We start from the raw sequence: 26,598 nt of genomic DNA, 5'->3' as shown, positions 1-26,598 counted from the left end.
ACGATCGGCCGAAAAGTCGATTCTTGTATGAAACACTTTTTGCTTATTTAGATATCTTGACCAAACTATGATTTATTAGTTTTACTATAATCCTCATATATATTCAAATTCCAATGAAACATATATTATATAGAAGGTGGACTCATCCACGCCCGTATAGTCAATGTGGGAGTCCGTGTGCGAGCGCATCATGGGTCCGCGAATGCGAGTGGTATTACTTATGGAAATTCTACCCACAACAGTGGTTAGTTAGCGAAAAACGGTTGTATGAAGGTTTTTCGGTTATCAACCGATCGGATTCTAAATAATTTTCAAAAATCTGTGTCAAAATTCATCTGATGAGTGTTAAGCACTCTTCGAAAAATGCGGAGGTATATGCAAGTCAAAGTTTAATTAACGAAAGTTTATTCTTATAAAGTCGTTGATTCCATCACTTGGTTCTTTATTCGATGCACTTAAATCATATTATTTTTGGAGATCAAGACTCAATTTTCCACGGGCGTGTACTTAATGTATGTTAATATATAGAATACTTTAAAGAATCTTACCTTTTTCTTAGACTTTTGGGTGTTTACGGAGGAAAACCTAAAATATTCCCATTATTCGTCACGAAACTTCTTATTAGCAAAATTAAAACACTTATGTTTTTCTAATCATAAATATTTCAAGGAAACAAGTTCAACTTCAAGTTTTCGAACCGCTACCAATTTAATTTATTAATTTCCTAATTCAACTACACACAAGCATACTGAAAAACAACTAATCTTAAGTATAAAAACTTAACATGAACTTTTTTTTATTGTTCTACGAATTGTTAAGGCTAGCTAAAATGTCTGTGGTTAATTTATTTTTACGTTCAGGCTGTCCTAAAGCTCGTAGGCTCGGTCGCCGTTCTGTGATTGTTAAATAAGCGTGTCCTCGTCCTGACCCTCGAATACCATCAGCAGCGAGTGCTGCGAGGGCGAGCGGCCCAGTGTGAGCCCACCGAGCGAGCCGTCCGGAGAGAGTAGACCCGTCTGCAGGCTGTTGTTATCTCGATAGCCAGATGTGGATGATGTTTGTGAGACCGAGTCCCAGGATATTTCGCCGATGGCCTTAGGCTGATGCTCCTCCTGTGAGAGTGAGGTGACCTGTGGATTTCGTTTTGGATTAGCTGAAAGCCAAACAAGAAGTCAATTGTCAAATTGCTTACAATGCTGGGCGGCTCCATGGGAGTCAGGCGACTGCGCTTGAGCCGGAACGTTTTGCGACTGGCTGCCTTGGAGCGCTGCAGGCGCGACCGTGTGTGATCGCCTGAACTATCTTCGGCGGGGCTCTCGGGTGAGAGTGGCGTCGTTGAGGTCTCGCCGGAGGAGTGCCGGAATTCCACAGATGAAACGAAACGCAATTTGGGAGGCTGTGCCTTGAACGGCGCCTGCTGCAGCGACTGCGAGTGCGGCAGCGGAGAGACGGCGGTCATGCCATGTCCCGAACCGCTGGGTCCGCAGCTAGGTGTTTGACCCACTAGCGTAGGCGCTGAGCCCGCAGCGCCCTCGCCGCTCTGGCTGTCACTGGTCGTGGTATGTGGATCACGGTTCGTAGAGCTGCTGGACAGGGATTCACGTGGTGGATGCAGCGTCTGCTGGGAGAGTGTATCGCTGGGCGTGCATATGCCGCCAGAGCCACTGCGTGAATCGATGGGCACAGCGGAGACATGCGAATGTGTGGCCTGGCCGGTGGTAGTGCCCGTAAATATGGATATCAGCGAGGGTCTCTGCTGTGACTTGTGTACATCCGCAGCGCTTGTGGCTGCCGGCGTATCGCTTTTCTTCTGCTCGGAGCTCTCGCGATCTGTGGAGGCTGACGTGGTATAAGGTCAAGTAAGCGTATAGAATTGTTTTGGGTTACCATAGCGTTTGTCCTCCAGTTCGTCGCGCAGGTCGCGCAGCTCGCGGGCCAGCTCAAGCAGTAGCGCACCCTTCGACTTCATCCCGCCCTGCGGCGGAGTGCCCCGCAGACGCTCTCTAATTATGAACTGCATGTGTCGCTCGTGATCGCCAATGGGTGGTTGCGAGATCTGTGAGGAAAGTAGAAACAATTTGAATTATGATTATAGTTCTCAATCTAGTTCATACCTTGTGCAATATGAAGGGCAGCAGGACAATGTAGAGCGGCGTGCGGTGCGTGACCACGAATTCCATGAAGCTCCAAAGATCCGGCGCCGCCTCGTTGCGCCTGCCTAGGTCACGCATGACGCGCACAATACGTGGCCATTCGCTGGATAGGCGATTTTCGAAGCAGATGCACACGATGCGCAAAGCGAGGAAAGCGGCCTGATAAAGCGAGCCCGAGATGCGAGCCGGACGCTTGGCATCTCGGCTGCCCGTAAAGGTCAAGGAGCCGGCGCGCAAATCTCCAGTGACACGATTGATTTGCGAGACCACCTGGCCGGTGCGGCCAGCCGGCGGACTCATGGCATTCAAAACGGCGGTGAGCAGAAAAGAGACATCGCTCATTTTTAGCTCGCCCACATCAGAGACGCCGCGACCGGAGCAGACTTTCAAGCACAGTGGCATGATCAGATGCATTAGAAATCCTTCGGCCTTTTCCTGCGTGGCAAACTCGGCGCTGCCACCGCAGATTTGGACCAGCGAGAAACAGTCAACGGGACTGACCACCTGTAGCGCCACCAGGCGCACCACCGCCGAGCAGAAAAAGGCCGGCGGATTCTGAGACATGAGCGCTGCACCTGCGCTAGACACACCCTCGGGTATGCCGCCGCTGCCCGGCTCATTGACAATCAGATTCTGCACGGTTGAGATCAGAGTCTTCATCTGCTGCCAGTGCAGGACATAAGGATGCCTAATGATTGTCTCGTGTATACCCTTGAGTAGTCCGGCGGCCGCCTCCCAATCCGTATTGCGGCGTATTGAGGGCTTCTTGGATATCTTAAGAAACACCTTGTCGATACGGCGAAGCACCGTAACTAAAGCATTGCGGAGTGTATCATTTGACCACTCGGCCCGAGGCAGCACCGACTGCATGTACCGCTGCAGGCCACGACAGGCCATGGACTCAGGATCGTAAGGTGACACCTTCAGCAGCGAATGTGCAATATCTGCCAAGCGTATGTGACACTTGGCGTCCAGCACCTCTGTGGGCTTGCTATCGTTTGCCGGCAGCTTCTTGGCCAGCTCGAATAGCCGTGTGGTGGACTTGATTAGAAAATCGGCGACAACGGAGAGCAGAACATCCCTGGGACGTCGGTACTCGGTGCGTATCATTTCCGAATCCTCGGCAGAGTCCATCATGTTTTTAGTTCGCGGATCTGTTGCATATTTCGTATGCGATTCCTCCTCAAAGTCCATGCCCGGCGAGCAGGGCGGTCCGCGACTGCAGTTGCGCTGCGACGAACCCTTATGCTCCGGACTGTTGCGATAGGGCCCATTGTAGCTCTTGGCCAGGCCCTCGCAGTTATGCACCATGGTGCGGATGGCTACGGCCAGTTGAAGTATTATATCCCGTTCGGATTTTCCCTGCAGTGGTATATAGCTGGGTGATTGGATCTGCTGTAGATAACAGGGCAGTATTGCCTCCAAAATGATCTGATGAAAATGAAGAATCAATTGAGAATTAATCCACGTAAAGCAAGTAAAAGTATTTCTGTACGCTGTACCCAGCTTCGAACAGCTATAACAGACATTCCTAATTTTTTACGGAAATTTCTCTTACAATAACTTCCATGTTTATTACCCAGACTATATGGAATTTTTTAAAATCAAGGCTATAAACACCTATTTCAATTAAAGGGAAACGGCGGAAGCTATTAAACGAGGTATTTGAGGTAGTATTGGAAAAGTTAAAGAAATTCGAACAGCGCATGTTATAGAAGAATCTGTATACATAGGTAAGTCAATATTTATCGGTTTTAGGTAAATGGAAGGACTTGTTATTAAAAATATAAAAATATAAATCCCATATCAAAAATTCGATGTCTATTGCTAAAATAGACTTCTAGTGGGCACGTGGTGTGGCAATCCACAAAAATCATCGTTGTTTCAATTAATGAATACTTACCAGCATTTGGTAGCCACGCGTGCTCTCTGCCGAGTATGAGACGACCATTACGCACAGAGTGATGCAGTCCAGCACGGTAACATCGTCGTCCTCGTCGTGATAACAAAAGTCAATGGCTTTAAGGGGTTTTGGTTCCTTGACCAGTTCGGCTATATTCAACGGATCCGGTGAGGGATCCTCAAGGCTGAGCAGCAGATTGAACAAGCAGCTGGATTGGACCTTATGTGCCTCGCCATAGGTGCCATCCTCATCCGTGTCTAGTATAGCCGAAACGGAGCCAAACATCTGCAGGATGAAGGGCTTCCGATTGAGGAGATAGAACTGTTTTACGGCGTACTCGATGGTAGTGGTGATCAGCTTGTTGGTTTGATGGAGGGAGTACACCTGAAGCAAAGTGGGCATGATCATGAAATAGCCATTCGTGGAGAATATGTTCTTAAAGTTGAAGGCAGCATTGATGAATGTAGCCATCACATAGCGCATGATGCATGAATCCTCAGCATGCAGTATGGATGCGCCGGAGAGCACGTTTAGGAACAGCTGTATGTCCGCCGAGTAGGCAAAGTTGCCAGCCATGGCCTCAAACATGCGGGCTATCAAGCGCACCCACATGAACTTGTGAAGCACGTCCAGACCGAGCAGCACCTTGCCATATTCGCCACCATGATGCAGATCTAGATCCACTTCGAGCGCCTTGCGCGGAAACGACGGCAACTTCATCAGCTCCTCATGCAGAAAAACTACTCGCTGGACAACCATGTCCACATTTTTGAGAATAGCCCAGGTTAAATGCACCTTGCCGATTTCGACAAATTTTTTCGTTAGCTCCTGTTTCTGTAGTGCCAGGAAGGACTCCTCCGGACGCATAAGCATTAAACGCACCTCTGGATACTGCGAGCGCTTGAAGAAGTAAAGATCCCGGATATACCAGTTGGGATTGAGTATTTTGTCTGCAAGGAACCAGCGAGATGAAGCACGACTCTATGCCGTATTCAGTATGGTTTACTTACTGCTTTTGTAGTCGACCAGGCAGTAATGCGTAATGCTTTTCTCATCAATGGGATAATAGTCTAACGCTTCTTTCAGCAGTTGGCAGAATAGCGTGTCCTCTTGCACAGGAAACTGCGAGGGTATATTGTAGTCATCATCCGCCGGACCGTGCACCACAATCTTCTTGGCGGCAGGCACATTGGCTGTGAGCAGAATGGATGCATCACACTGCTCCTTGCGCAGTATTTGCTTCAGATCCTTGAACATGATGCCATGCACCGAGTGCACTACCATCCACAGAACGGACAGGGCAGAGCCCACCAGCTGGAACACATAGGGTTTAATAAGCATAAGTACACTAGGGGTTTGGCTTTGAGGCCTACCTCCTGTTTGAGCTCATTGGAGGAGCGCACATAGAACATTATATAGCCAATGATGGAGTTGTAGAGGGCAAATGCGGCCTGTTGTGGCAGGCGCGGCACAAAGCGTATCAAATGTCGCAACAGCTTGAACATTTGATCCTGGCGATCGCGTGTGAGGCGCTCGAACACATAGCGCAAGAACAAGGCCGACTCCTCAACCAGGCACACCCAGATTACCTGATAGGCCACCTCGTAAACGGCATTGCCATCGGAGCCAATGGCTGCATCATCCAGACAGCCCACAATCTGCATTACAGAGGAGCATAGCACCGATGGAAACAGCGAGTGGGCGTGATGTAGGTGTGAGGAGGCCCGTGTGCCATCCAGATCCTCCTCTATCTCATGATCCTCATGCTCCATGCCTGGCTCATGAGAGGCCTGCTGGCTGATGGGTATCATGGTGATGAGAAAGCTGTGCCTCTCTGCGCGCTGTTTATCTCGCTGCTGGCGGAGAGCATTCCGAATCGCCTCCGTTTGTTGCATTTTGCGGCTCTTCGTGGCGGTCACCAGCGAACGCTATGTGGATTGCGATTGATTAGAATTGTGTATGAATACCTGGCAACCAAATGTGTCCACTCACATGTCTGTCCTGGTTCAGTGTCATATCCATATCCTTGGTCTGCTGGACGGGCATCCACGGCGGATCCACAACGGGCAGACTCTCGATGCCTATTTTGGGCGAGGGCAGCGTAAACTCTATGCCTCCTGGTGGCACCTTAAAGGTCGCATCGTGTGCATTGTCCTCCATGCGTGGCCAGACATGAAAGCGGCACTTCCAAAGCACTAGATAGCGCTGAATCGCACCAATGCGTATATCCGGATTCTTGTGCTTCAGGGCGCGCTGCATAATGTCAAAGGCGAAATTTTGTGCCTTCACCGAGCCCATAAGGAAGACAGCCGCACTGGAGGTAGCCGTGTCGTGGTTGGTCTCCAGAAGCAGCTCCCAAGCGGCAGGCATGGCCTCAATCACCAGCTCCTCGGTGAGCACCACCGCGCCTTTCAGCATGGTGGTCAGCGGAAAGTGGAACAGATTGCGTATGTGAATGCGTATGAACTTCAATATAGGTTGCTCCTCCAGCAGTTTCTTTTCCTTCTTCTGGCGAAACGCGCGCGCCAGTTTCTCAGCCATTTCAATGTCCGGATCATCGCTGATGCTGCGCAAATTAATCTTTTTTAAGAAGGAAATTCCAGCATTAAGCTAACTAAAGACTTACCGATCCTTACGGGACAAACTGTCCTTGCGCTTGGACGGAGACGTTTGTGTGGAGCTTTGCTCTGACACTTTGCGGGTCGAACGAGGTCGAGCTGTGGCCTTGCTGGAGCTAATGACTGTGGGCTCTACGTTGGGATGATCCGCATCGAAAGTAAACCCGAATTCCTCACCATAAACCTGCAAAATCCATAGTAAATTACGAGTATATCGACACGGGTGCAGAGTTTTAAGCTCATTCGAATTTTATTTTTTACGATTCGAGCATTCATCCAATTTCTTAAAAAAGTAGTCGAGCTCAGACTGAACTAAGTTTTGCAATAAAATTAACCTCAAGACAGGCAATAATTTAAGCCGTGACCCGAACTACATCCATGTTGACTTACCTTACGCGTTGCCTTAATCAACCGGGTGCAGGAGCGCATGTGCCGCTTGTAGCAGAAGGGATGACAGTAGCCCCTGTGAGTGCAGTAGTAATTGTAGCTGGTTAATAGATCAATGACAGCTTTTAGCCAGGGCATGTTCTTGGCCGTGTCGTCGTTCTCATTCGAGTCTGTTGGCGATTCCGGCTGCTGATCATCGCTGAGTATGCCCGGCGATTCCTCGCCTCCGCTGATGACGCCTTGCTCGGAGGTATCGCTGCGGTCCGAAAGCGAGGAAACTTTACGCCGCGACTGCATGTTGACTGTATGAGGGGAGAACATGATATATTAAAGGTCCCATGGAATCAGCTGACTTACATACAATCTGTTTCAATGTCCTTGCTATCCTTGGTATTTCGGCGCAGCTTGAGCGAGCGACGCTTAAACGAACCGCCAGTTGTGGTGGCCGTACCGCGTCGCAGCAGGAACGGACGCACTGTCGAAGCGGTAGGACGACGAGCTGCTAATGAATATAATTATAATCAAGTCAATGGGTGTTAAGTCAAGACTCGCCCACAGGGAGATGCCCTGCACCCAGCCCCCAATAGCTGGAATAATCTAAAACATTAAGTGTGGTACTATAGACCTAGAACCTAGACCGTAGTATCTCCGATATATAAGAGCTAAGAACTCACCCTCCTCGCCCTCCTTGCCTTCCTTGGTTAGGGTGGTGTTGCTGCTGTTCTCCGATTCGTTGTCCGGCTCGTGCAGGACAAAGGAGATTTTGCGCTCCGTTTGACCGGCGCCATCGTTGCCCGCTGCTATGGACTGCAGGCTCTGTGCAGAGGTCTGCGAGTGGCCCATGGAGCTGAGCGCCATGGACCACCGTCTATTGGCCTCTCGGTATACCTTCTCCCAGGGTGCAGGCCGGTCGCGGTGCAGCATCTTCGATGTTTTGGGCAGTGTGATATAGGTGTCTCGCAAAAAAGCCGTAATCTCGAAAAGCAGCACGCAGGCAATTAGCTTGAGTGCATGCGGGCAGTCATTGCCATGCGGATTAACAGAGGTCTCGTCCAGGAAATCCTCCTCCTCATCCTGCTGCAGAAGCTCGCGCTGCTTCTCTGGATCCGTTAGACTTGCATTCAACGCCTCGTATTGCAGTCGTTCGGTGAAGAGCAGCTCCTCGAGACGAGCGCCCACCATCTCCGCCCACTGATGAAACATTTTGCCCGCGGCACGCAGCAGTATGTGTGTGCGCCGGGCACTCGTCTGGCTGACCTGTTGCTTCATCTGTGCGGGATTTATGTTGGCGCCTGAGGCACGATAGCCGCCAACATTCTGCTTCATCCAAATGGGCCATTGACCCTTGTTGCACAGATGCACAAAGTGTGCGCACTCCAGCAGAAAGGTGGCACGCGTGATCAACGGCGCTTGGGGCTGTAATTGGAATGTATTGGACATTTAACTTACTGGAATGAAAGTGATGTCATTACCAAATCCAAGACGGCTGCAATTAGCTGAGGATCTGGAAAGGTGCCTGGGGCACATGTCTCCAGCAGAAAGGATAAGCGGAGCATGCCAACTCGCACCGGTTCAGTGGGCACCAATTTGCGCTCTTTGAGTATGACCACCTCGGATTCGCGGGGGCCGTCGCACATGTCGGACGAGCTGCGTCGACTGTAATCCGCTGTCTCTTCGATGCCGCCCACCTTCTTTTTGCCCTTCACAATTCCGCCGAAACGGTTCAGCCGTCGCTCGACGCGTCGCTTGGCGCGCTGTATGGAACGGCCGATGCCGTCGCTGGAACGACCCCGTTGAATCTTCAGCGAGGCATGCCGCATAAATGTGGAAGATATCTCGGGATTTAGCGAGCCTATCTCCAGGTCAATCGATGACGCCTCTTTGGGCGTGCCTCGAAACCAGCGCACCAAGCCGCTGAGCCGTCCCAGCGAATTGCGTTCTGAGCTGGACGTGGAATCGGAGAGCAGCGCTCGCTCACTGTGCCTTGGTGTCAGGGTGGGTCGGACGCCAGTTGTGCGACGCCTAAAGTTGCTCAGTGGTGATTGGCTGGTCTTGTAGTGCTCATCGCACGGCTCCGTCTCCAGCAAACTCTGTAAGAAAATGCCGAGCGGATCAGTGCATTGTTAGAAGACTTGAAACAGAACTCACCACGGCGCAGGCAGAGGATGTGCTGCGTTTCTTGAGCAGCAGCCGGCGCTGCGAACGATTGTCGTCATTCTGTACCACCTGCGTAGCATTCGCCTGGGGTATGTGCCTGCAAAATTCAACGCAGTGTAAGAGGTGGTGAGGACAAGGGGGTGGCTATGCAGTTCTTACCTAATTACCCTTGTGGTTTGTGCTGTGGGTCCTTTCTTGTGTGGACGCGGCGTCACCGCCAATATGCCGCTGAGTGCCACCAAGCGAAACGGACCACCATGTGCGCCCTTTACGTAGGTGACCAACTGGCGTATATCGCCATAGAGTGCAACATTCTCCGGCAATTTGAGATCCTTGCTGGCATCGACAAACCGAGTGACAAGCTGCTTAAATATGGCGCCAACCACTTGACCCTCGGCGCCGCCGCTCACGCCGCCGCTAAAATTTGTGGAATAGCCGCCCTGACCTGGTACACCGCCAAGATCGGTGTTAACATTTTTATATCCACTCTGACGTTTATGAGCTATTGCATCATACACATATATATATATATACAACGTACGAGTATTTGATATTGGTATTTGGTGGTGGAGGGTCAGTGGCAAGAGGGGTACAACTCAAAAGCATTAGCAAAAATCGTTGCATGCAAGATAAATGCACACGAACACACACACAAAGAAATGAAAATTTAAACCAATATGGATACGAATTTGTTCGGGAGAAAACTTAAAATTAAAACTTGCAATTAGGATTTGGTGCACCATCGGAAATGTTGCAAATGTTGCATTTTTTAACATCCAAGACAGAGCTTATTTAAGACTAGACACAGGCTTTAAGGCGGCACTTACTCAAAGGCGACAGCAACGAACTGGGATCCACGCAAAAAGCCAGAAATGCATGGAAATAATCAATGAGCTCCGGAAGCGGCGAAGTCCTGACCATCTCCTGGAGATAGCGCTTGGTGCGCTGCCCGGCCTGGCGCAACATACGCGCGATAATCTTCTGGCACTGATTGCGCAGAAAATCGGCGGGAGGACCGCGAACACCTGTAAATGGATCAGTAAAACAAACATGTCATATTAGGTGCAGCATCACTTTCGTGATCGACGTGTTCTAAAAAACAGAGCTGTTAGAAAGCGTTTTCTGGTTGGACTCTCATTCAACGGGGATACGATAGTTCAGAGGTTCATCTGAACATTGAATTTTAGACCTATGAGAAATGAGATAGTTGCCGCACAAAGACGATGATAAGCTAAGCATTAATTGGCAAACGTTTTGACTCTCTCAAAGCAGTGAAAATGCTTATTCGCCCTAAGATGGAATGTAAATAAAGCTTGTAAGAGTGCACTGTCTGGCGTACCCGACTCCTGCAGCTTACTTTCAAATCTATCCAAATCTGTGTAAATACCAAAGTTAAGGACTAGACTAAAAGTCTAGAACTTGTCTTAAATTTTGGTCGGTTATTCAGAAAGTTAAATATAATTTGAGGAGTCTACATTTTGAATCGAGCAAAATATTTTCATGCAATAGAAGTATCTAAGTCAAAGCTCTTTTAATCTTTTCATGTCCTTGCAGAGGGTATTATAATTTTTTCGTGAAATATGTAACGCATAAAAGGAAACATCCACGACCCCGTAAATGATATATATTCTTAATCAGTATCAATAGCCGAGTCGATATAGCCATATCCGACGTCCTTTCTGTCTGTTTCTATACTATTTCTCAGTTTTAAAGCTTTTTTTTGAAACTTTGCAGAAGTGCACGCAGTCCATATGTTGCACCCAGCTGGATTGGAGCACTTTATCACATAGCTAATAGATAATAATATAATATAGACATAACAATTTTCCCTGTGCTTTTTAGATACGGGTAAAGCACTAAAAGCATTATGAAAAGGTTCGGTCTGCAAGGGTATTTAAGCGTCGGCGTGCCGAAGATAGCCGTTACTTCTCGTTAATTTAAATTGTAATTTAATTGTTTTCGGGCACAGTTATGTGTAAAGCACTCACCATCATTGCAGCCATGGGGACAGCCCAGCACCTGGAGTGCACGTCGTGTTATGCCCATCGATATCTCATGCGCATGCTCGCCCAACTTTAGGACGCCCATCTCGATGAGAAGCTCGCAGATATTTAGGCCCGCCTCAAGCACGCGCAGCGAGCAGACCTGGGACGGATCCCGCTTGAACACGCTGCTGACGGCCAGCAGAACGATCTCATAATCGATGCCGCCATCGCGAGTAATATAGAAGGAGGAGCCTGGTGCCTCCGACTCATCCACGCCCGTATAGTCAATGTGGGAGTCCGTGTGCGAGCGCAGCATGGGTCCGCGAATGCGAGTGGTACTGCTGCCACCACCAGCGCTGCCATTACCACCAGTGCCAGCAATGCTTCCACCATTGCTCAGTGCATCCAACTGTGAATCAATGGAGCCCTGACAGAGCAAAGAACCCTTGACTGTAGACTGTTATTCTCTGCTTACAGTATCTGACTTACCTGTCGCTTCATATAATCCGGCGACGGGGTGGGCGTATGCTCTGTAACGGTGATGATGGGATTGCGTGGATAGAAAGCTGTGGATCGTGGACACGTGGCCTGTGGTGGCCTTGAGGCCTTCGGCGGTTCTATGTATCTGTAAAATCTGGCATATTGTAAAATACATGCGAAAACCATATGTGCAATGAATTAGTCGAAACGGCGTGCAAGAAACATAAAATAAAAAGCTGTAAGAACAAGAAGTTCGGAATGGGGTTTCAAAAGGCAAGTTTCTTCACCAGCTTCATTGTAAATTTAAAATTCACTTTCAAGTGCCGTCGCCCAGAATTCTATCTGTCAAATGTTGCAATGCACTCCAGCTTCATTGTAAATATTTGCAATGAGCATAGAAAATGCAGCTGGGCGTTACAATTAAGGGGAGCAAAAGTTAAGTGAAATTTAATTTACAATGAGCATTGAAAGGGGTACCTTAGTTTTGCAAGCACTAGGTGGTTATAGCTAGCAAAGAAAAGTATCGTAGGGGTGGGTAAAGGTGTTCAGGCAAACTGTACGGAGAAAATATAGTTGACTAGTAGGTGACATAGTTGGTTTATATAGGAAGCATAGACGCAGTTGAAACTAAACATTATGAATGAATAGGTTTAAAGATATAAAACTCAGCTGTAGACCAAAACTCACCCGCTATCAAGCAGACAGCTGGTTGTTCAGTTCATAAAAGACAGTAAGTGATATAATATACAATAGAGTTAAGAATAGTCTGTTGTATTGATTTGGGGAGGTTGTATTTTGTGTGTCTGTTGTCGTTTCTGATGTCAAAGTACCAATTGAGAGTTTTTTGGAGAATCGGGTTATAGGTTTGGGAATTGTAGTTACCTCAAGCTGGGCATAGACTTTCCCTTGATGAGATTACTGGCTGGCTCCCGGGTTATCATTGAGGCAGATCGTGACAGTTTCTTCTCGCCCGTGTCGAGGCTACGATGATATTCCTAGGCAAACGAAATTAAGTCAATTAGGGATTGGTTGATTTTATCACCAGGTAAGCTAACAATAAACTTTAGTAACAACATATGACAGGTGAACGAACAGGTTTAGATAACGATTGGATAAATTAAGCATTCGATATCTAAGCGGGGTGCTAGGCCTTCAAACGCATACTCAAAGAACGTGTGCTAATGGCATTTGACAAAAGGGTTTTGCTATAAAGTTAGTGATAGCTTTCGGCTTACTGCATGTTGCAGTGGATTCTTGCCATTGGCAGAGTTTGTATCGAGCCCTACTTTTTCCAAGTTCTTTTCCGATTTCGAGAACATTTTCGTTTCAACAAAGGCCCGTAGATCGGCCATTTTTACGCGCTTCTTTTTCTCGCTGCCCCGACGTTCTGAAGTGCTAGGCATGGTCGGAGACTCCTCTGAAAGAAAAGCCCCTAATTATAGGTTAGTTTTAAAGCGTGATGGATCTAAAATGCTTCTACAGCTCACCAACTACACCGGCTTGAACGGTTGCTGCTGGCTCGGGTATTTCAATGTAATCCTTGACCACAGAGCTGCCCGGACTATCCCGACTGTTGCTGCCCGGACCCTGGTACAGTGAGATCTCGATTTGTGGTATGGGCAGCGAGTTGGAGCGTTTTCGTGGCTGATTCAATGTGATGGCTGCATCCTCGCCGATTTCGCTGAGTCTGCAAAGCAAGCAACTGCACCAACTGATATATTAAAAGAACACCCGACGTACCTGTTGTAAAGGTACTGTAGGCTCCAGAAGATGCCTTCTTCCTGCCAGTGCGAGATGAAGAGGCATCTAAGTACGGCCACATCCAGAAAGGTGGCAGCCGAGACATCCGCCTTCGCACTCTCAGATTTATCCGTTTCCGATTCCTTTTCAATGGAGGCGCTGCGTTTCTCCTTCATGGAAGCGCCACGCGTCAACTCCTGCTGATCAAACTCAAACTTGGTGGAGGGTGCCTTCTCTTTGTCACGTGAATTCATTGATTGATGGCTGCCCCGACGGCTTTGCGATAGCTGCAGTTGCTGCTGCTGCTGAAGCAAACTGGCATCAGCCTGAAATGGACTCCAGTTGTGGTAGCTAAGGTTAAGTCAATAACTAGACTAAATTGCTTACCGTGAAGAAAGAGTTATCCATGAGCTGCGGTGCGGAGGGCAGCCTAAAGATGACAACACGCTCGTCCTCGACGCTGGAAGCCTCTTCAGGTATAGTCTCTGGGAAAAACTCCTTGGGCGAAGACACCCAGGAGCCCTAGTCAAAGGCAAAATTAATATAGTTGGCAATCAAACTGACTGCGATTAGCTCACATCCTCATCTTGCGGGCCGTAGTCAGTGAGGCCGCTCTGCGGCGAGTCCGCCTTGGGCGACATAGCGTCGGGTCCCAGGGAATGCTTGCGACCCTGAAACACATCCGTCGAACCCTTTGGCGTGGGTGCGCACAGCAAGTTGCGGGCCTTGGGCTTCACGGGCGCGGTGAAACATGGAGCACCCGGTGCTCGATTGTCCCACATGCCCTGCCACAGTTTAATGCCATTCTCCAGGCGAAAGTTTTGAAAGTCCGATTCTTTGAGATGATGTATGATGGGCGCGAACAGATACACAAAAAGCTGTGACCAATAATGATTAATAATCTGTATTTAGCATCTCTAGCAATTAGAACTAACCGTGATAGTTGGCACCGAAAACAAATACTGATCCATAGCCTTGGGCTTGGGCTCTGCAGCTTCAGCCAAACCCAGATCATCGCCTCCTTCGTCATCGGCGCATTCCTCGGCTGCATAGAGTAATATCCATTGCATAGTGTACAGCAACTTGGTTTCGACCGGCCCAATGGCCTGCATGTCCTTCACGCGGCCTGAAACAACACATTTTGTGGAATACAGTACAGCAGAGCGAAAAGCCATAAAAGCATAGATGTAGAAGAACACGTGGTTAGGCCGGGTAATATTTGCTAGTGCTATATGTGTATAAAATGTACTTCCGGCGAATCGCTTGACAGCGTCGAGGGCTGAGCGTCCGCCCACCAATCCCGAAGTCTGGAGTATATGAAGTCCACACACTAAAGTCGGTAAAAAATTAAATTCCTTCCAAGTTTTTGTTTCTTACACAAACAATTTCGGTGCCACCTGCTTGTTAAAAATGATTTATTTCAACCGGACAACGCCAGGTAATTTCTCTTAATATGGCGACCCCAGGTTTGTTCCCCCAAGACGCAAATTGATTTATTAATTCATCTATGGATGTTTCCGATACAAATTTATAATAGGTATAAACATCTGCCCCAGACTTTAATTTGAAATCAAAAACTCGAGCCGGGAGTTGCCGACTAGGAGATGTTTCGAAATGAAATAGCGGAACCTATGCTTAAAGTTACAAATCTCAAGGTTTTGAGATAGACTCGCTCAGACATGCGGATAGATAAACATACGATGATGCTGACCAAGAGGGACTAAGACAGATTTATGGGGAGCGCGATACTTGCGTCTGCCCGTGCATACATTTCAAAAATCCAGTATACCCATTTTCAATTTGTTCAGGGTGTACAAAATTGAGCCATTTATGTTTCCGGGACTAACTCCCGCCCATATCAAATTTATTTTTAGTTTCAGCTACAGTTTAATGCTCTGCTCCAATCACATTTAAGCTACGTGCTAGTTCGCTTAAATCTCATTTTAACTCTGAAGGCGAATACTTGTCTAAGCAGTTAAAAGTGAAGTGTGTAAAATGGATTTAATGATCACATTAGTCATGTCGGGATTATTGCTGGGAGCCATCAAGGCTCAGGACATGGTAGTTATAGCTGTAAAAGGATATACAAAACATTATAACAAAATAATTCTTGAAGAGTCTAGATCAGTTGAATGTGCAATTACAATATCAGAGGGACCTGGAAGAAAAACTAGTTTTGCTTCAATTAAAACAGTCTGAGGATCTGCATAAAGATAATCTGATAAAATCGTTAAATGAAGCGAACGAGTTGCTACTAAAAAAAAGCTGCATAAACGAAAAGTGCAATGAATCTGAACTGAACCTTCAGCATCAAATAGCCCAACTGCAAAGCACTGCAGAAATCCTTAAAATAATGGTGGAAAATAAAAATCAACTTATTGAAAACCAGCTACAGCTGTGTCGGTCTCAGCTGGTGAAGCCATCTGTAAATCTTATTGGAGAAACCACCCCAAGAATTGAGATACCGAAACCCACCAGCTGTATTCCCTTTGGCTATTATACAGGTATTAAAACACTTTTCCTTCCCGGTATAAAACCTTTTCGCGTACTCTGCGATGGTCAAACAGCAGGACCTGGCTGGATTGTTATTCAACGAAGATACGATGGTTCAGAGGATTTTTATAGAAATTGGGCTGATTACCGTAACGGTTTCGGCAATCTGGAGAAAGAGTTTTTTCTAGGTCTAGAAAATATATATCACTTGACCAATTATCAGCGCTACGAGTTCTATGCTTTCATAGAGGCATTTAATGGTGTTATCAACTGGGCTCGGTATGATAATTTTTATATTGGTAGCGAAGTCGAAAAATACAAACTGAAAGGTTTGGGTAGTATGAACGGCTCTACAAACAATTTTAATACTCATTTGTACTATGAATTTTCAACTTACGACCGGGAAAACCATTATGATAACAGGTCGTATCTGAATCATGGAGGCTTTTGGTATCATGGTAAAACTGATGGAGTGTAAGTAAATAATTTATTTGAATATTATATGAGTCTAAATGTTGTCGATCTTTTATTTTTAAGCAATCCTAATGGGCGATATTATAAAAATTATGTTCAAAGAACCGACGGCTTGCATTGGCATGATTATAATTCAAATAAAGTAATAAAACTGCTTCTTCGCCCTTATATGGGGTAAGAATACAATACAGTAAAAAATATTTCATATGAGTAAGTAATTGCTTTGAAGAAGACATTTCGAGCTACATAAATAATATTTGTAAATTCCAGAAGACTATCAACAGACGATTCCTTGAGATATGTCCGCACTTTCTATTCATAAAAGGACAGTACTCTGAATATGTAAGTCAGTCAGGAAGAATAGTCATATGCTAAAACTACTATTGCTCCTTTTTTTGGTGAATAAAAAACAAATAAAAAAAGAACACAAATATAAAAATGAAAATTTCCTACGGACTAGGCAGTACCTTGATCACCTCTCAATCAGTCAGTCAGGACAAATTCTTTTATATAGAAAGATGGAAGTTGTACAGTCTAAAATCGATATTAAAAACTTACAGTAAAGTAAAGCTGCGCAGGCGTGCATGACATGCGGCAGGGCGCCCTGTAGAAGACGCCAACGTGGAATGGCGCCCAGGGCCTTAGTTAACGGCGGGGAGAGGCCGAACTGAATATTCTGCACCAGCACCTTCTCAAAGGACTATTGGTAGTGGTAAAATAAGAATGGGTTAAGTAGAGAACGCCGACTATCAAAAGGGTTACTAACCTTGCAGGCTTCTTTGGATTCCTACGATATGTGCAAGTAAATCAAAGAGATAACATATAAACATAAGTGTACTGATTAGTTCTGTTGAATATATAGAGAGTGCTTAAGTTCAACTGAAACTAAGAAACAATGAAATAAGATTTAAATATTCACAAACGAACTACAAGAAAAACAATTAAAATTGAGCTCAAGGCATGCACAACAACCAAAAGCGCATTTAAATCAAAAGATTATATATTTTGAGGTACACAGAAGTAATATCGTAATATACCTAGTTATAGTAAGATATGTTAGTATTTATGTACATTTATAACATTTATAACTTACATGGTGTCCCGGTGCGTGTTGACAAAACTACATTCAGATTTAGACAAATTGCGAGAGATTTTACAATGTTAATTTGTACAGTTTATTGATTGTAGTTGTTGTTGTTTTTGATGTTGTTGTTATTGTAAGTTAAAGCATAATATTGTTGTCATAATAAGTAGGTTTTATTTGTGTAAGGTGAGCGTGTTAGTAAATTGTAGAAAAGAAATTGAAAATCGAATGCAAAATGAATACAAATAACCATCAAACATCAAATTCATATTCATAATCATATAGATCGATTTTGTTATCGAACTTAAAGAGCAGTAAAACATAAAGCATAATATAAATCAATATTACATATATATATATTTATGTCATATATTATATAACAATTTCGTATTCGGTTGTGCCAATGGTACAGTACACACTCCAGTTTCCTTACAAACAAACACGCATAGCGAATTTACAGCACAATTTTAGTTTAATTTTAACTTCTGTATCTTTATTATTTATATACCCTTGCAGTTGGCGTTAAAATGGCGGAGGCTCTGCTTATTCTTCTCACGGTCTTTATTGTCTGATCATTATAAAATTATTAGGGATTTAATTTTATGGTTTAGGAATGTCTGTTTGCGCCAAATAGCAAGGATCTACGCTTAAAAATTACAGGGTTTTTTTCATTTTGAGGTGTGGAGAAAGGTATCCAAAAAGTGAAATATTTATAATCTGTGTGTAATATACGAGAATCTACTTAACAAGTTTATATATTCTACAGTTTTCTATCTCTCAATACAATATTCTACAATATTCTTATTGAGTAAAATCTTATCAACATCGAACATTGGGCACAACACCAATTTCTTTCAGGAAAAAACTATTTGCTTTTTACTCAAGTTATTCTTGAACCAAACTCGAAAACTAAAATTTCAACAACGTCTTATCGATATCGGACTACTATATCATATAATTACTATAGGAAAAATCGCTCTGAAAATGTTGTGGCTTAAAATCTTCATTCAACTGCAAGGGTATTCCATCTTCGGCTATCCAAAGGTAATTTATCTTGTTAGTTCGTAAATAAGTTAATTTTTATATATTTTTTTGTTGGAGCTGGCAGCTCCAATGCAGGTTTATTTGACACTTCCGTTAAGATTTATGTTAACCAATGGCCAAGCTTTGATTTTTGTTGGGTAATTTTCTATTCTTTTTTTTTGGCTGACACACTTACCATGCAGCTGGCCTCATGCAGTTTGCCCAGTCGCGGCCTTATAAAGGGCGCTATTTGGCGCCAGAGGAATGTCTGCACGGATACGGGCAAGCCCAGATCCTGGAGGCCATCGTCCTGGTCAATGTCAAAGTCATCGTTGTTATTGTTTGGCGTCGAGCTGTTGTTGTTCGCCTGCAGATTGTTATTGTTGGTTGTCGCATTGGTCACCATGGTGGCCAGCTGGAAAGCAAGGGCACAGACGATTCAGTGGCATGCAACTGTTGAATGTGTCGGGTCATTCATAAAAAATGGTGGCATGCCACGGCATTAGCATGTTTGCCGCAGCAACAAGTATTTGCGTGCGCAGGCTCAACAAGAGGCCCCCTTCCTACCCTACTTGGCGGCTGGGGGTGTCTAGGTCAGTGCCAAAACAAAATCTCTACAGCCCCTGCCACTCACATCTCGCAGCTGTGCTCTGAGCAGGGGTGGGGAGGGGGTGCACCCAGCTGCTTCTTGAAGGCTGCGCAGAACGCAGACTCCGCAGCTTCGCGTCGTCTGAGTTATAGATACAGAATTGGACATTTTTTCGGTATACATGCTAATTTTTCGGGGCAGCATACGAAAAAATTTTCACAGCTTTTCACTTATATAACAGTTTAGTCAATTTTGCTGCCAAATTGACAATTGTCAAACATTTAACACGCACTCAAATCAAACGCTGAATTTATACGTTTATGTCCAACAATTTGTTCGAATTGCGGCCACACCCAATGGACGGATTGTTTAAGCAAAGGGCTTGGCAAGAGCTCTGCACCAGTCGGACGCGACTTGGACTGCAAATAATTGCTTGCTGGATTGTTGCGCCTTGTATTTTGTTTGATTTAAATGTGTGTCAGTTATACATTTTCAGCTTAAACTTTTCCTTTTTCTTTTTCTTTGTTCTTTTTTTTTACCTTAATTTGCGCGTTGCCAGTTTCGATAACGTTTACGGCTGAAGCGTTCGGATGCAACTGGGACAAAGCGTCGCCTCGTTAATGGACGAGCTGTTCACATCGTCGTTATCCTTCTCGTTGTTCGTCGTTGCTAGCGACAGGAGCAGCAGCAGCGCACGCCTGCGGTGCGTATACACAACCAAAACACAAACACACAGACTCATATTAAGCATACGCACAGCCACCCCCATAAAGGGCTGCTCTATATATACAGATATATAAGGGGTGCTTTCTCTCTAGCTGCACCAAACCAACAACCTCTGGTTTCGCTAGCTCACCCTGTACGCTTGGCGCACTTATCAATGATAACAAGCAGCCTATGAGTGAGGGTTGAAAATTGCGTATACGCCGCGTGTGCTGCATTATATATGGGGGTCTGTGAGCTTATCTTTTTTAAGCTGTTGTGTGTGTGCTTGGGTGTTAGCTGCTTTCTAAGGGCGAAGTTTGCTTAAATAACAAAAGGCAGTTTTAAGTGTTAGTCATAAAATGTATCACACATAGATACCCGTCAAGTAGATTGTAGCGAAGCATAGTAAATAGAATTATTGTTATTGGATGGGAATAACATCTAGATTCAGCGAAGCATGCTATAAACATTTTAGAAGCCAGTACTTGAAGCACACAATACTATACTCACAATAAGAATATGATTTTTTTTGTGCAATTCAGATTCAAATTAAATAAAAGCATGGAGACACATTTTATATAGAAAGCACGAGAAGCTGTAATCTAGTATACTTTACCCGACAACTTGTTATCCTCCAAACAGCTGCAAAAAGACACATGTCTCTATTATGGCTAATACGCTTATTGTATTTAAAAGCAAGGATAAATTTCTAATAATTATACTCCATTTCCTGAGCGGGAATTGACAACAGGAGGTCCTACATGCCGATAAGAAACTCTAGCTATTTTGCGGTTGGATATATTTATTATAACCGTAACCGTAATCGTAACAAAATTCAAAGTAACATTTAAATATTAATAATATTAACATTTAAGCATTAGATCAAATTGTACTCACCAAGACTCTGATGCGAACTCCAGTCTAGTGTTTGTATAGAGCATTGTCTGAAACAAGGTCTCTAGATGTCGATGGTATTTAAAGCAGTTATTAGTTATTAGTAATTGTAATTGTAATATAATATAAAAAATTATATTGCTAATAGTTAAAAGACTGCAGAATATTTATATTCTTCTGAACTTATCCACAAGCATAAAAAAATAGCTGTTTTAAAAGTATTTTCAATGTGTATTAAAGGGTAGAAAAATATATAAGGTATGCCTTTACATTTTTTATTTCTTGTAACTCTAGACAGGAATGCTTTTAAGCATGTTTCCCAGTCGAATCTTTATCAATGAGTTGCGCAATTGCCACTGCGCAGAGTTCGCCCATTGTGTCAGCTCCTGCGTTGGGAGTTTGCTAACAGCTGCTTCATGCAAGCCGGCCCAATTGACATGCACCAATTGCTGTGCCTGTGGTCATCTGTTCACTTCCTCCCCCTCAGCAACAGGTTGTTGCGATGTGTGAGGCTGCGCAGGTTTGGCGAGAGATGAGTTGAGCGATTCGGCTTGAACAGCTGAGCCGCTGAGCCGCAACTGGGTCAAAGTAGGACCCACTCTTCAGAACGACGTGCCCAACAAAGGCTGATGCCAAGGACAAGGACTGCAGTTAGCAGTTTTGCCGGCTGCCGTTGGCAAAGCTAAATCCAATTTGTTTTAATTTCCCAACTACAATTTATGCCTTTTAAGTGCCCCGTTTCTAAAAGCTATATATATCCATATAAATATGTTTATATTTTTATGTGCATGTGTATATAGGAACAGTCGGAATATGCGTTGTAGATGAATGCTCTGAATACGTTTGGTGTATCTGTGTCATAGTTTTTATAAATAGCACACATTCAAAATTGTTGTAGACACAAATACAATTGGATGCCTAGTAATACGCCTTCTATGTAGATGAGAGTCAACGATTTTGAGAATGTGCGAGTGAGAGAGCTACACAGGAATAGCTTTCGATACGAAAAAAAAGTTTTTAAACAAATTACGAATTTTTAAAGCTATTCAGGTGTTTTTTAGGCATAAAATCAGCCGGCAACCAAAACATTTTGAATGATAACATGCGAATCGTTCTCATGAAAAAATTCTATAAAATGCGTTGCCAAATATACGATCAGGGTCGCCAGATACTAAATATCTATATATACATATGTGCATGGGTAAAGATATAAAATATACATACATATAGTTTTATGTGTTGCATATAGAATCGATGCGTAGTGGTTGCCCCCCATGGCATAAAAACAATAAGCCCCCACAGAAAATATTATCTGCAAATTCATGTGTAACATCAAATGATATTCAACACTATGCGGCTGAGCATGCCACAACTGATTATTATTTTGCAGGCACATATAGGAAAAATCACAAGAAAAAAACACAAGATATATATCTTAAAAATAGAACCAACTAGAGAGTCCAAGAAACAGAGAGAGAGAGGGAGAGAGTGAGAAAAGGAGGGAGAGCGAGATCAAGAGAGTACGCGAGGGCATTTGAAAATGTTGCCCAGATGAAAGTAAATTCTTTGCCAGCATATGTTTCTATATATCTAAAGATCTATATAGATGTGTGTAAGTATCTGTGTGTGTTCTGCCACAGCCTTGCGTAGGAAAAAAGTCTGAGCATTTCATCTATGTTCATTTATACGTGTGTGTGTGTGCTTGTGTGTGTATTGCTGGTATCTTTATCTGTGTGCGAGTTGGTCAGACTCGCCGCTGGGTATCACCTCAGAATTACCTTGCCGTACTGCCACTGACGAATAGCGTTCAGTCGAGACCGAGCTCATCCGCGATACAGTTGCTTTTCGCATTCAATAGACAAAATGGTGAGTGCTGCCGCCGCACATTGGTTTGGCAAAGACTTTGAATTTTCCAAGCCCACTAAATATATCAAATATATAAAATGTGAACAACTATTAAATTAAAAAAATCAAAAATATTACTCTTTTTTCTACTATTCAAACAACAGGCTGATGTTCCAAAGCGTGAAGTTGAAAGTAAGTTGAAAAACAACGCAGAATGAAAAAAAAAAGGATTATAACTATAACCTCAAAATAAATCAAACAAAATACACACTTACCACCGGAAACATAGTTGAATAATCTTGCCGCTGAGGACTACAAAAGCTGTAATCAAAATAACCCAACACCATTAAAACACTTCTATATCAAATTTGATCAAGTACAGCATTGTGATTGTATTTTAACAAAGTGATTACATAATGTGCGCGTGTGCTTTACATATATTTATATAAAGAGAAAAGAAAATCTACATATAAATAGAGCCCCATGATATGCGTGGTTATACAGCATATATACGAAAAGAATATGCCTCATATAAAGTAAAAGATATTTCGTAATCGTTGCAAATATATGTAGATACATATACAACAAGATATACATGGAATTTAAAAATTATAACATAAGTTATTTAAATGAAATTCTTCACATTATCTAGTGTAAGGATTGTGAAAATGAAAAGATAAAAACTAAAATCTATCTAACTAAAATACGAGCACAATGGAAAATTGTTGTGTATATGTAGCTGTGTTTATTGAGAGGAGAGCACGATCTAATTTTGGCCAAGTTATTTCTACGGATTTATTTTCGTTGAAACGCACTGCCAAAGAGCGTGTGTGCGTGTGTGTGTGTATGTGCGTCCCTGCCTGTGTGTGTGTGTGATAGTTGTATAAACGAAGGCGTTCGGGTGTCGGATTACGTATACGTATATGTATGCTCTTCGTGTTGGCAACGCTCCCACGCGTACTCACACACATACACACACACACATACACTCGCGCACACGTAACCAATGCGCCGCCATGTCAAGATTTTGGTGATGACCAAAAATGTGCGTACCCTAAATTTCAGGGTTATCGAATTGACCTCAATCAACAGTATTCAACTATTTTTTCAATAAACAATAAATCGATCAATAAATGAAATTGAAAAGTTAAAGAGTTGCTTGTTAATTGCAACCGAATTAATTTTGGAAATGTTTTTGCACAGATGTCGAATTCGTTTTCGAAGTTATGGGCTCACCCGGTGAGGGCATTGATGCCTTCGATCTAGGCGATGCTCTGCGCGCTCTGAACTTGAACCCCACCCTGGCTCTGATCGAGAAAATGGGTGGCACCAAGAAGCGCAACGAGAAGAAGATCAAATTGGACGAATTCCTGCCCATCTACTCGCAAGTGAAGAAGGAGAAGGAGCAGGGCTGCTATGAGGATTTCATTGAGTGCTTGAAGCTGTACGACAAGGAGGAGAACGGCACCATGCTGCTCGCTGAATTGCAGCACGCTCTGCTGGCACTTGGTGAGTGGCTTAACAAAAGAAAATCGCACACTCAATATATTTATACTATATGTATAATAATTAATTATGTGTTTACCAACAGGTGAGTCCCTGGATGATGAACAAGTGGAGAATCTGTTCGCCGACTGCATGGATCCCGAGGATGATGAGGGCTTCATCCCCTATTCTCGTAAGTATCGCTCAGCTAATTCATTAGCAATTCTGAGTCTGATGTGTTTTGTCAATTTGTATATGTGCTACATAATGTTATTTGTACTTATTTTTTTACATGCACCTCTTGTCTACGCACACACTTGTTACCCAATCACTCAATCAATCAATTAAACTGCACCTTGCACACTCCTCCACACACACGCAACTGTGTTCAATCCGTCAATCCGTCAATCTGTCAATCAATGTTCTGTGTGACCCATGCACCCTGCACCACGCATCGCGCACCACGCACATGGCGTGTCTATCTCGCCCTCGCTCTCTGTCTCTCTCTGTGTCGTGATTGATCCGATCCAATAGAGTTCATCCAGCGTTTGATGAGCGATCCCGTGGTCTTCGACTAAACAGTAAGTGTTGTCGTCTTGTCTACCTGTCTATGTAGTCGCTGTCTATGATATCTTCTATTTATACGTAAATGATATATATGTTAATAATAATCTTTTGCTTTCCGCCCATCTTATAGCATTCCTTGCAAGAATGTGTGACAGACCAGATGCGCTATAAATAAATAAATAACAACAACAACAACAGCAAGAACACCAAACAACAAATTTATAGCAAACAGCCATTCTCCATAGATGTTATATTCATCGCTAACTCTCTCTATCTCTCTCTCGTATATTATTTTAATTAAATTTTACTTCTGCTACTACAACTGCAAAATTGAACTTCAAGATAATATTATTTTTTAAAAAATAAAAAAAAATTTAAATTATAAAAATAACGAAAACAAAAGAAAAAAAACTGAAAAAATAAGTTTCGTGCCAATTATTTTTGTTTTGTTCATGAATTTTTCATTTTTAAGTTTTAAGTGCAAACCCAAAATTAATTTTATTTATTTTGAAAGACGCAAATAAACCAAGTAGCAAAATATTTGCTCGTGTTGCAACTTCAATCGGATATCTTCGAACAAACAAGTAGATATAACTAATCCTGAACAAAAGATGGCATTCAGATGTGTATGAAGAGTCCAGGCGACCGTTTATCTATTTATCTTACGGTCCACATGCGTCGACAAATTTGTTGCAAACGGTCTTAGTATACTAAATTTATCGAGTCATTTGAGATAATTAAACAAAACAGATCTGCTAATTACATATGAAAAGCTTCCCCTTGTATTTCATAATTTAGTTTACCCTCTAGTTTAATTTACTTCAAATATTTTGGATTTTCTTTATAAGGGAAAGTATCATATACACTTTTTTCCCTACCTTATTTACAAGTATTTATACCCTGAACCCATGGATAAATACAGGTGTACTAATGCATTGTAAATATATATATATATATATGTTCATATATTCTAGCGTAGTTTGCCCGGGGAATATTTTCTGCTAAAAATGTTAGATATTACTTTTCCACTAAGTACACGCCCGTGGAAAACTGAAATCTAGCCATCTTGATCTCCAATTCAGAAGCAAGAGCCAAGTGTTGAATGAACGGTTTCCGCCCATGATAGTCTTGCGCCTAGAATCTTGAAGCTGAAGAGCCCCGTCCTAACGTCCACCTTCCTAGCATAAGATAACTACTCTTACGGTTTATATATAGAGATAGTATGACTTAGCTTCAACAGGCGAATCGATCTAACCATGTCGTACGAATGCGTCGATTTCAGAGGTAGTGTTGATATTTAAATCAGCGACAGCTTGGCCCAATTCTAGGAAGTCAATTATAATCGATATCAATATACCATGTCATTGTTTACCAAACTTCTTAGCTTATAGCTGGAGACAACAAATTTAATGTAGGCTCTCACGTAGTATACAATAATTGAGAATGATTCACTTTTTGAATAGCTGCCACTATTGCCACACGAATTTGCAAAAACCCATATTTTTGGCTGGTTTAATACCTGTCGTTTCCTTTTGGTTCCTCAACTGCAGGAGTAGTGGTCCAAATGGGATTTGCAATTGACTTGACCAGCTAAGCGTGCCACATCTCTAGCTGCTTTTCAATAAAGTTCAGCTGTTCTATATATATATATTTTAACTGAATCACTACTAGCTATTCTTCCAGCCATGCCTTAAGGATTTCCTGTGATTGTCATCGTACTTACAACTGCTTTAAATTCAAAGTTGAAGCGTATCGTATTTTATATTACAAATCTATTCAACAGTCCCTGAGCCCAGATAGCATCCAGTAATTTCTTCAATGTGGCAATTATGATCTATTTTACGGCCTTCACTTGTGCAGTGAAAATGTCCTGGAATCTTGGAAATTAATTAATTAATTAAAACGAAAAAAAATTTATCGGAGCTTCCCGCCCCTATAATATTATATGTGAATAAAAGTAATACTTTTAATCATGTCTTTTGATTGTGTCAACAACAACAGCACAAGCTCGGCAAC

General features: G+C 43.5%; 3 protein-coding genes across 7 annotated transcripts; 2 read left to right on the top strand and 1 right to left on the bottom strand.

Annotated features, from left to right (window-relative positions):
* Positions 1 to 76: 76 nt before the first annotated feature.
* Positions 77 to 19,814, bottom strand: LOC115764857 (protein unc-80 homolog). Of its 3 annotated transcripts, none has more exons than XM_030708127.1 (31): positions 19,626 to 19,814; positions 18,694 to 18,912; positions 17,484 to 17,510; positions 17,157 to 17,177; positions 16,949 to 17,090; positions 14,359 to 14,549; positions 14,002 to 14,301; positions 13,811 to 13,945; positions 13,424 to 13,749; positions 13,171 to 13,370; positions 12,919 to 13,115; positions 12,566 to 12,678; positions 12,371 to 12,388; positions 11,693 to 11,828; positions 11,207 to 11,630; positions 10,046 to 10,243; positions 9,378 to 9,663; positions 9,213 to 9,315; positions 8,534 to 9,151; positions 7,736 to 8,477; positions 7,423 to 7,563; positions 7,065 to 7,363; positions 6,683 to 6,858; positions 6,049 to 6,622; positions 5,430 to 5,984; positions 5,067 to 5,370; positions 4,057 to 5,006; positions 2,115 to 3,584; positions 1,888 to 2,056; positions 1,193 to 1,839; positions 77 to 1,130 (listed from the first exon to the last, which is right to left on the bottom strand). In XM_030708127.1, exons 2-31 carry the CDS (start codon positions 18,901 to 18,903, stop codon positions 903 to 905), a joined length of 9,900 nt encoding a protein of 3,299 aa, XP_030563987.1. In that variant the 5' UTR covers positions 18,904 to 18,912; positions 19,626 to 19,814; the 3' UTR covers positions 77 to 902. The 3 variants fall into 3 exon arrangements, with proteins under 3 accessions (XP_030563987.1, XP_030563989.1, XP_030563990.1); XM_030708129.1 differs by having other exon boundaries at positions 1,193 to 1,830; XM_030708130.1 differs by having other exon boundaries at positions 12,919 to 13,100.
* Positions 15,374 to 16,821, top strand: LOC115764858 (ficolin-2-like). Of its 2 annotated transcripts, none has more exons than XM_030708132.1 (4): positions 15,374 to 15,484; positions 15,540 to 16,390; positions 16,454 to 16,600; positions 16,664 to 16,821. In XM_030708132.1, the coding sequence occupies exons 1-3, from the start codon at positions 15,419 to 15,421 to the stop codon at positions 16,566 to 16,568; spliced, it is 1,032 nt and encodes a 343-aa protein (XP_030563992.1). In that variant the 5' UTR covers positions 15,374 to 15,418; the 3' UTR covers positions 16,569 to 16,600; positions 16,664 to 16,821. The 2 variants fall into 2 exon arrangements, with proteins under 2 accessions (XP_030563992.1, XP_030563991.1); XM_030708131.1 differs by having other exon boundaries at positions 16,661 to 16,821.
* Positions 19,815 to 22,479: 2,665 nt separating the features above from the next.
* Positions 22,480 to 24,953, top strand: LOC115764996 (myosin light chain alkali). Of its 2 annotated transcripts, XM_030708333.1 has the most exons (6): positions 22,480 to 22,551; positions 22,695 to 22,722; positions 23,734 to 24,039; positions 24,122 to 24,208; positions 24,550 to 24,596; positions 24,713 to 24,950. In XM_030708333.1, the coding sequence occupies exons 1-5, from the start codon at positions 22,549 to 22,551 to the stop codon at positions 24,591 to 24,593; spliced, it is 468 nt and encodes a 155-aa protein (XP_030564193.1). In that variant the 5' UTR covers positions 22,480 to 22,548; the 3' UTR covers positions 24,594 to 24,596; positions 24,713 to 24,950. The 2 variants fall into 2 exon arrangements, with proteins under 2 accessions (XP_030564193.1, XP_030564194.1); XM_030708334.1 differs by lacking the exon at positions 24,550 to 24,596 and having other exon boundaries at positions 24,713 to 24,953.
* The last annotated feature ends 1,645 nt before the right edge of the window (positions 24,954 to 26,598 follow it).

The sequence above is a fragment of the Drosophila novamexicana genome, unplaced genomic scaffold, assembly GCF_003285875.2.
Source record: "Drosophila novamexicana strain 15010-1031.04,08,12 unplaced genomic scaffold, DnovRS2.1 tig00000877-arrow-arrow-pilon, whole genome shotgun sequence".
Taxonomy (NCBI): domain Eukaryota; kingdom Metazoa; phylum Arthropoda; class Insecta; order Diptera; family Drosophilidae; genus Drosophila; species Drosophila novamexicana.
This window is presented reverse-complemented; position numbering and strand designations above follow the sequence as displayed.

Excerpts from the sequence above, each read along its gene's own strand:
- LOC115764858 (XM_030708132.1), top strand. The coding sequence starts at position 15,419 with ATGGATTTAATGATCACATTAGTCATGTCGGGATTATTGCTGGGAGCC. Across the intron at positions 15,485-15,539 it reads CCATCAAGGCTCAGGACATG|AGTCTAGATCAGTTGAATGT; the intron begins GTAGTTATAGCT and ends TAATTCTTGAAG. Across the intron at positions 16,391-16,453 it reads CATGGTAAAACTGATGGAGT|CAATCCTAATGGGCGATATT; the intron begins GTAAGTAAATAA and ends TTTATTTTTAAG.
- LOC115764857 (XM_030708127.1), bottom strand. The coding sequence starts at position 18,903 with ATGGTGACCAATGCGACAACCAACAATAACAATCTGCAGGCGAACAAC. Across the intron at positions 10,244-11,206 it reads TCCCCATGGCTGCAATGATG|GTGTTCGCGGTCCTCCCGCC; the intron begins GTGAGTGCTTTA and ends ATCCATTTACAG. Across the intron at positions 9,316-9,377 it reads CAAACCACAAGGGTAATTAG|GCACATACCCCAGGCGAATG; the intron begins GTAAGAACTGCA and ends TGAATTTTGCAG.
- LOC115764996 (XM_030708333.1), top strand. Across the intron at positions 22,723-23,733 it reads TCCAAAGCGTGAAGTTGAAA|ATGTCGAATTCGTTTTCGAA; the intron begins GTAAGTTGAAAA and ends GTTTTTGCACAG. Across the intron at positions 24,040-24,121 it reads GCACGCTCTGCTGGCACTTG|GTGAGTCCCTGGATGATGAA; the intron begins GTGAGTGGCTTA and ends GTTTACCAACAG.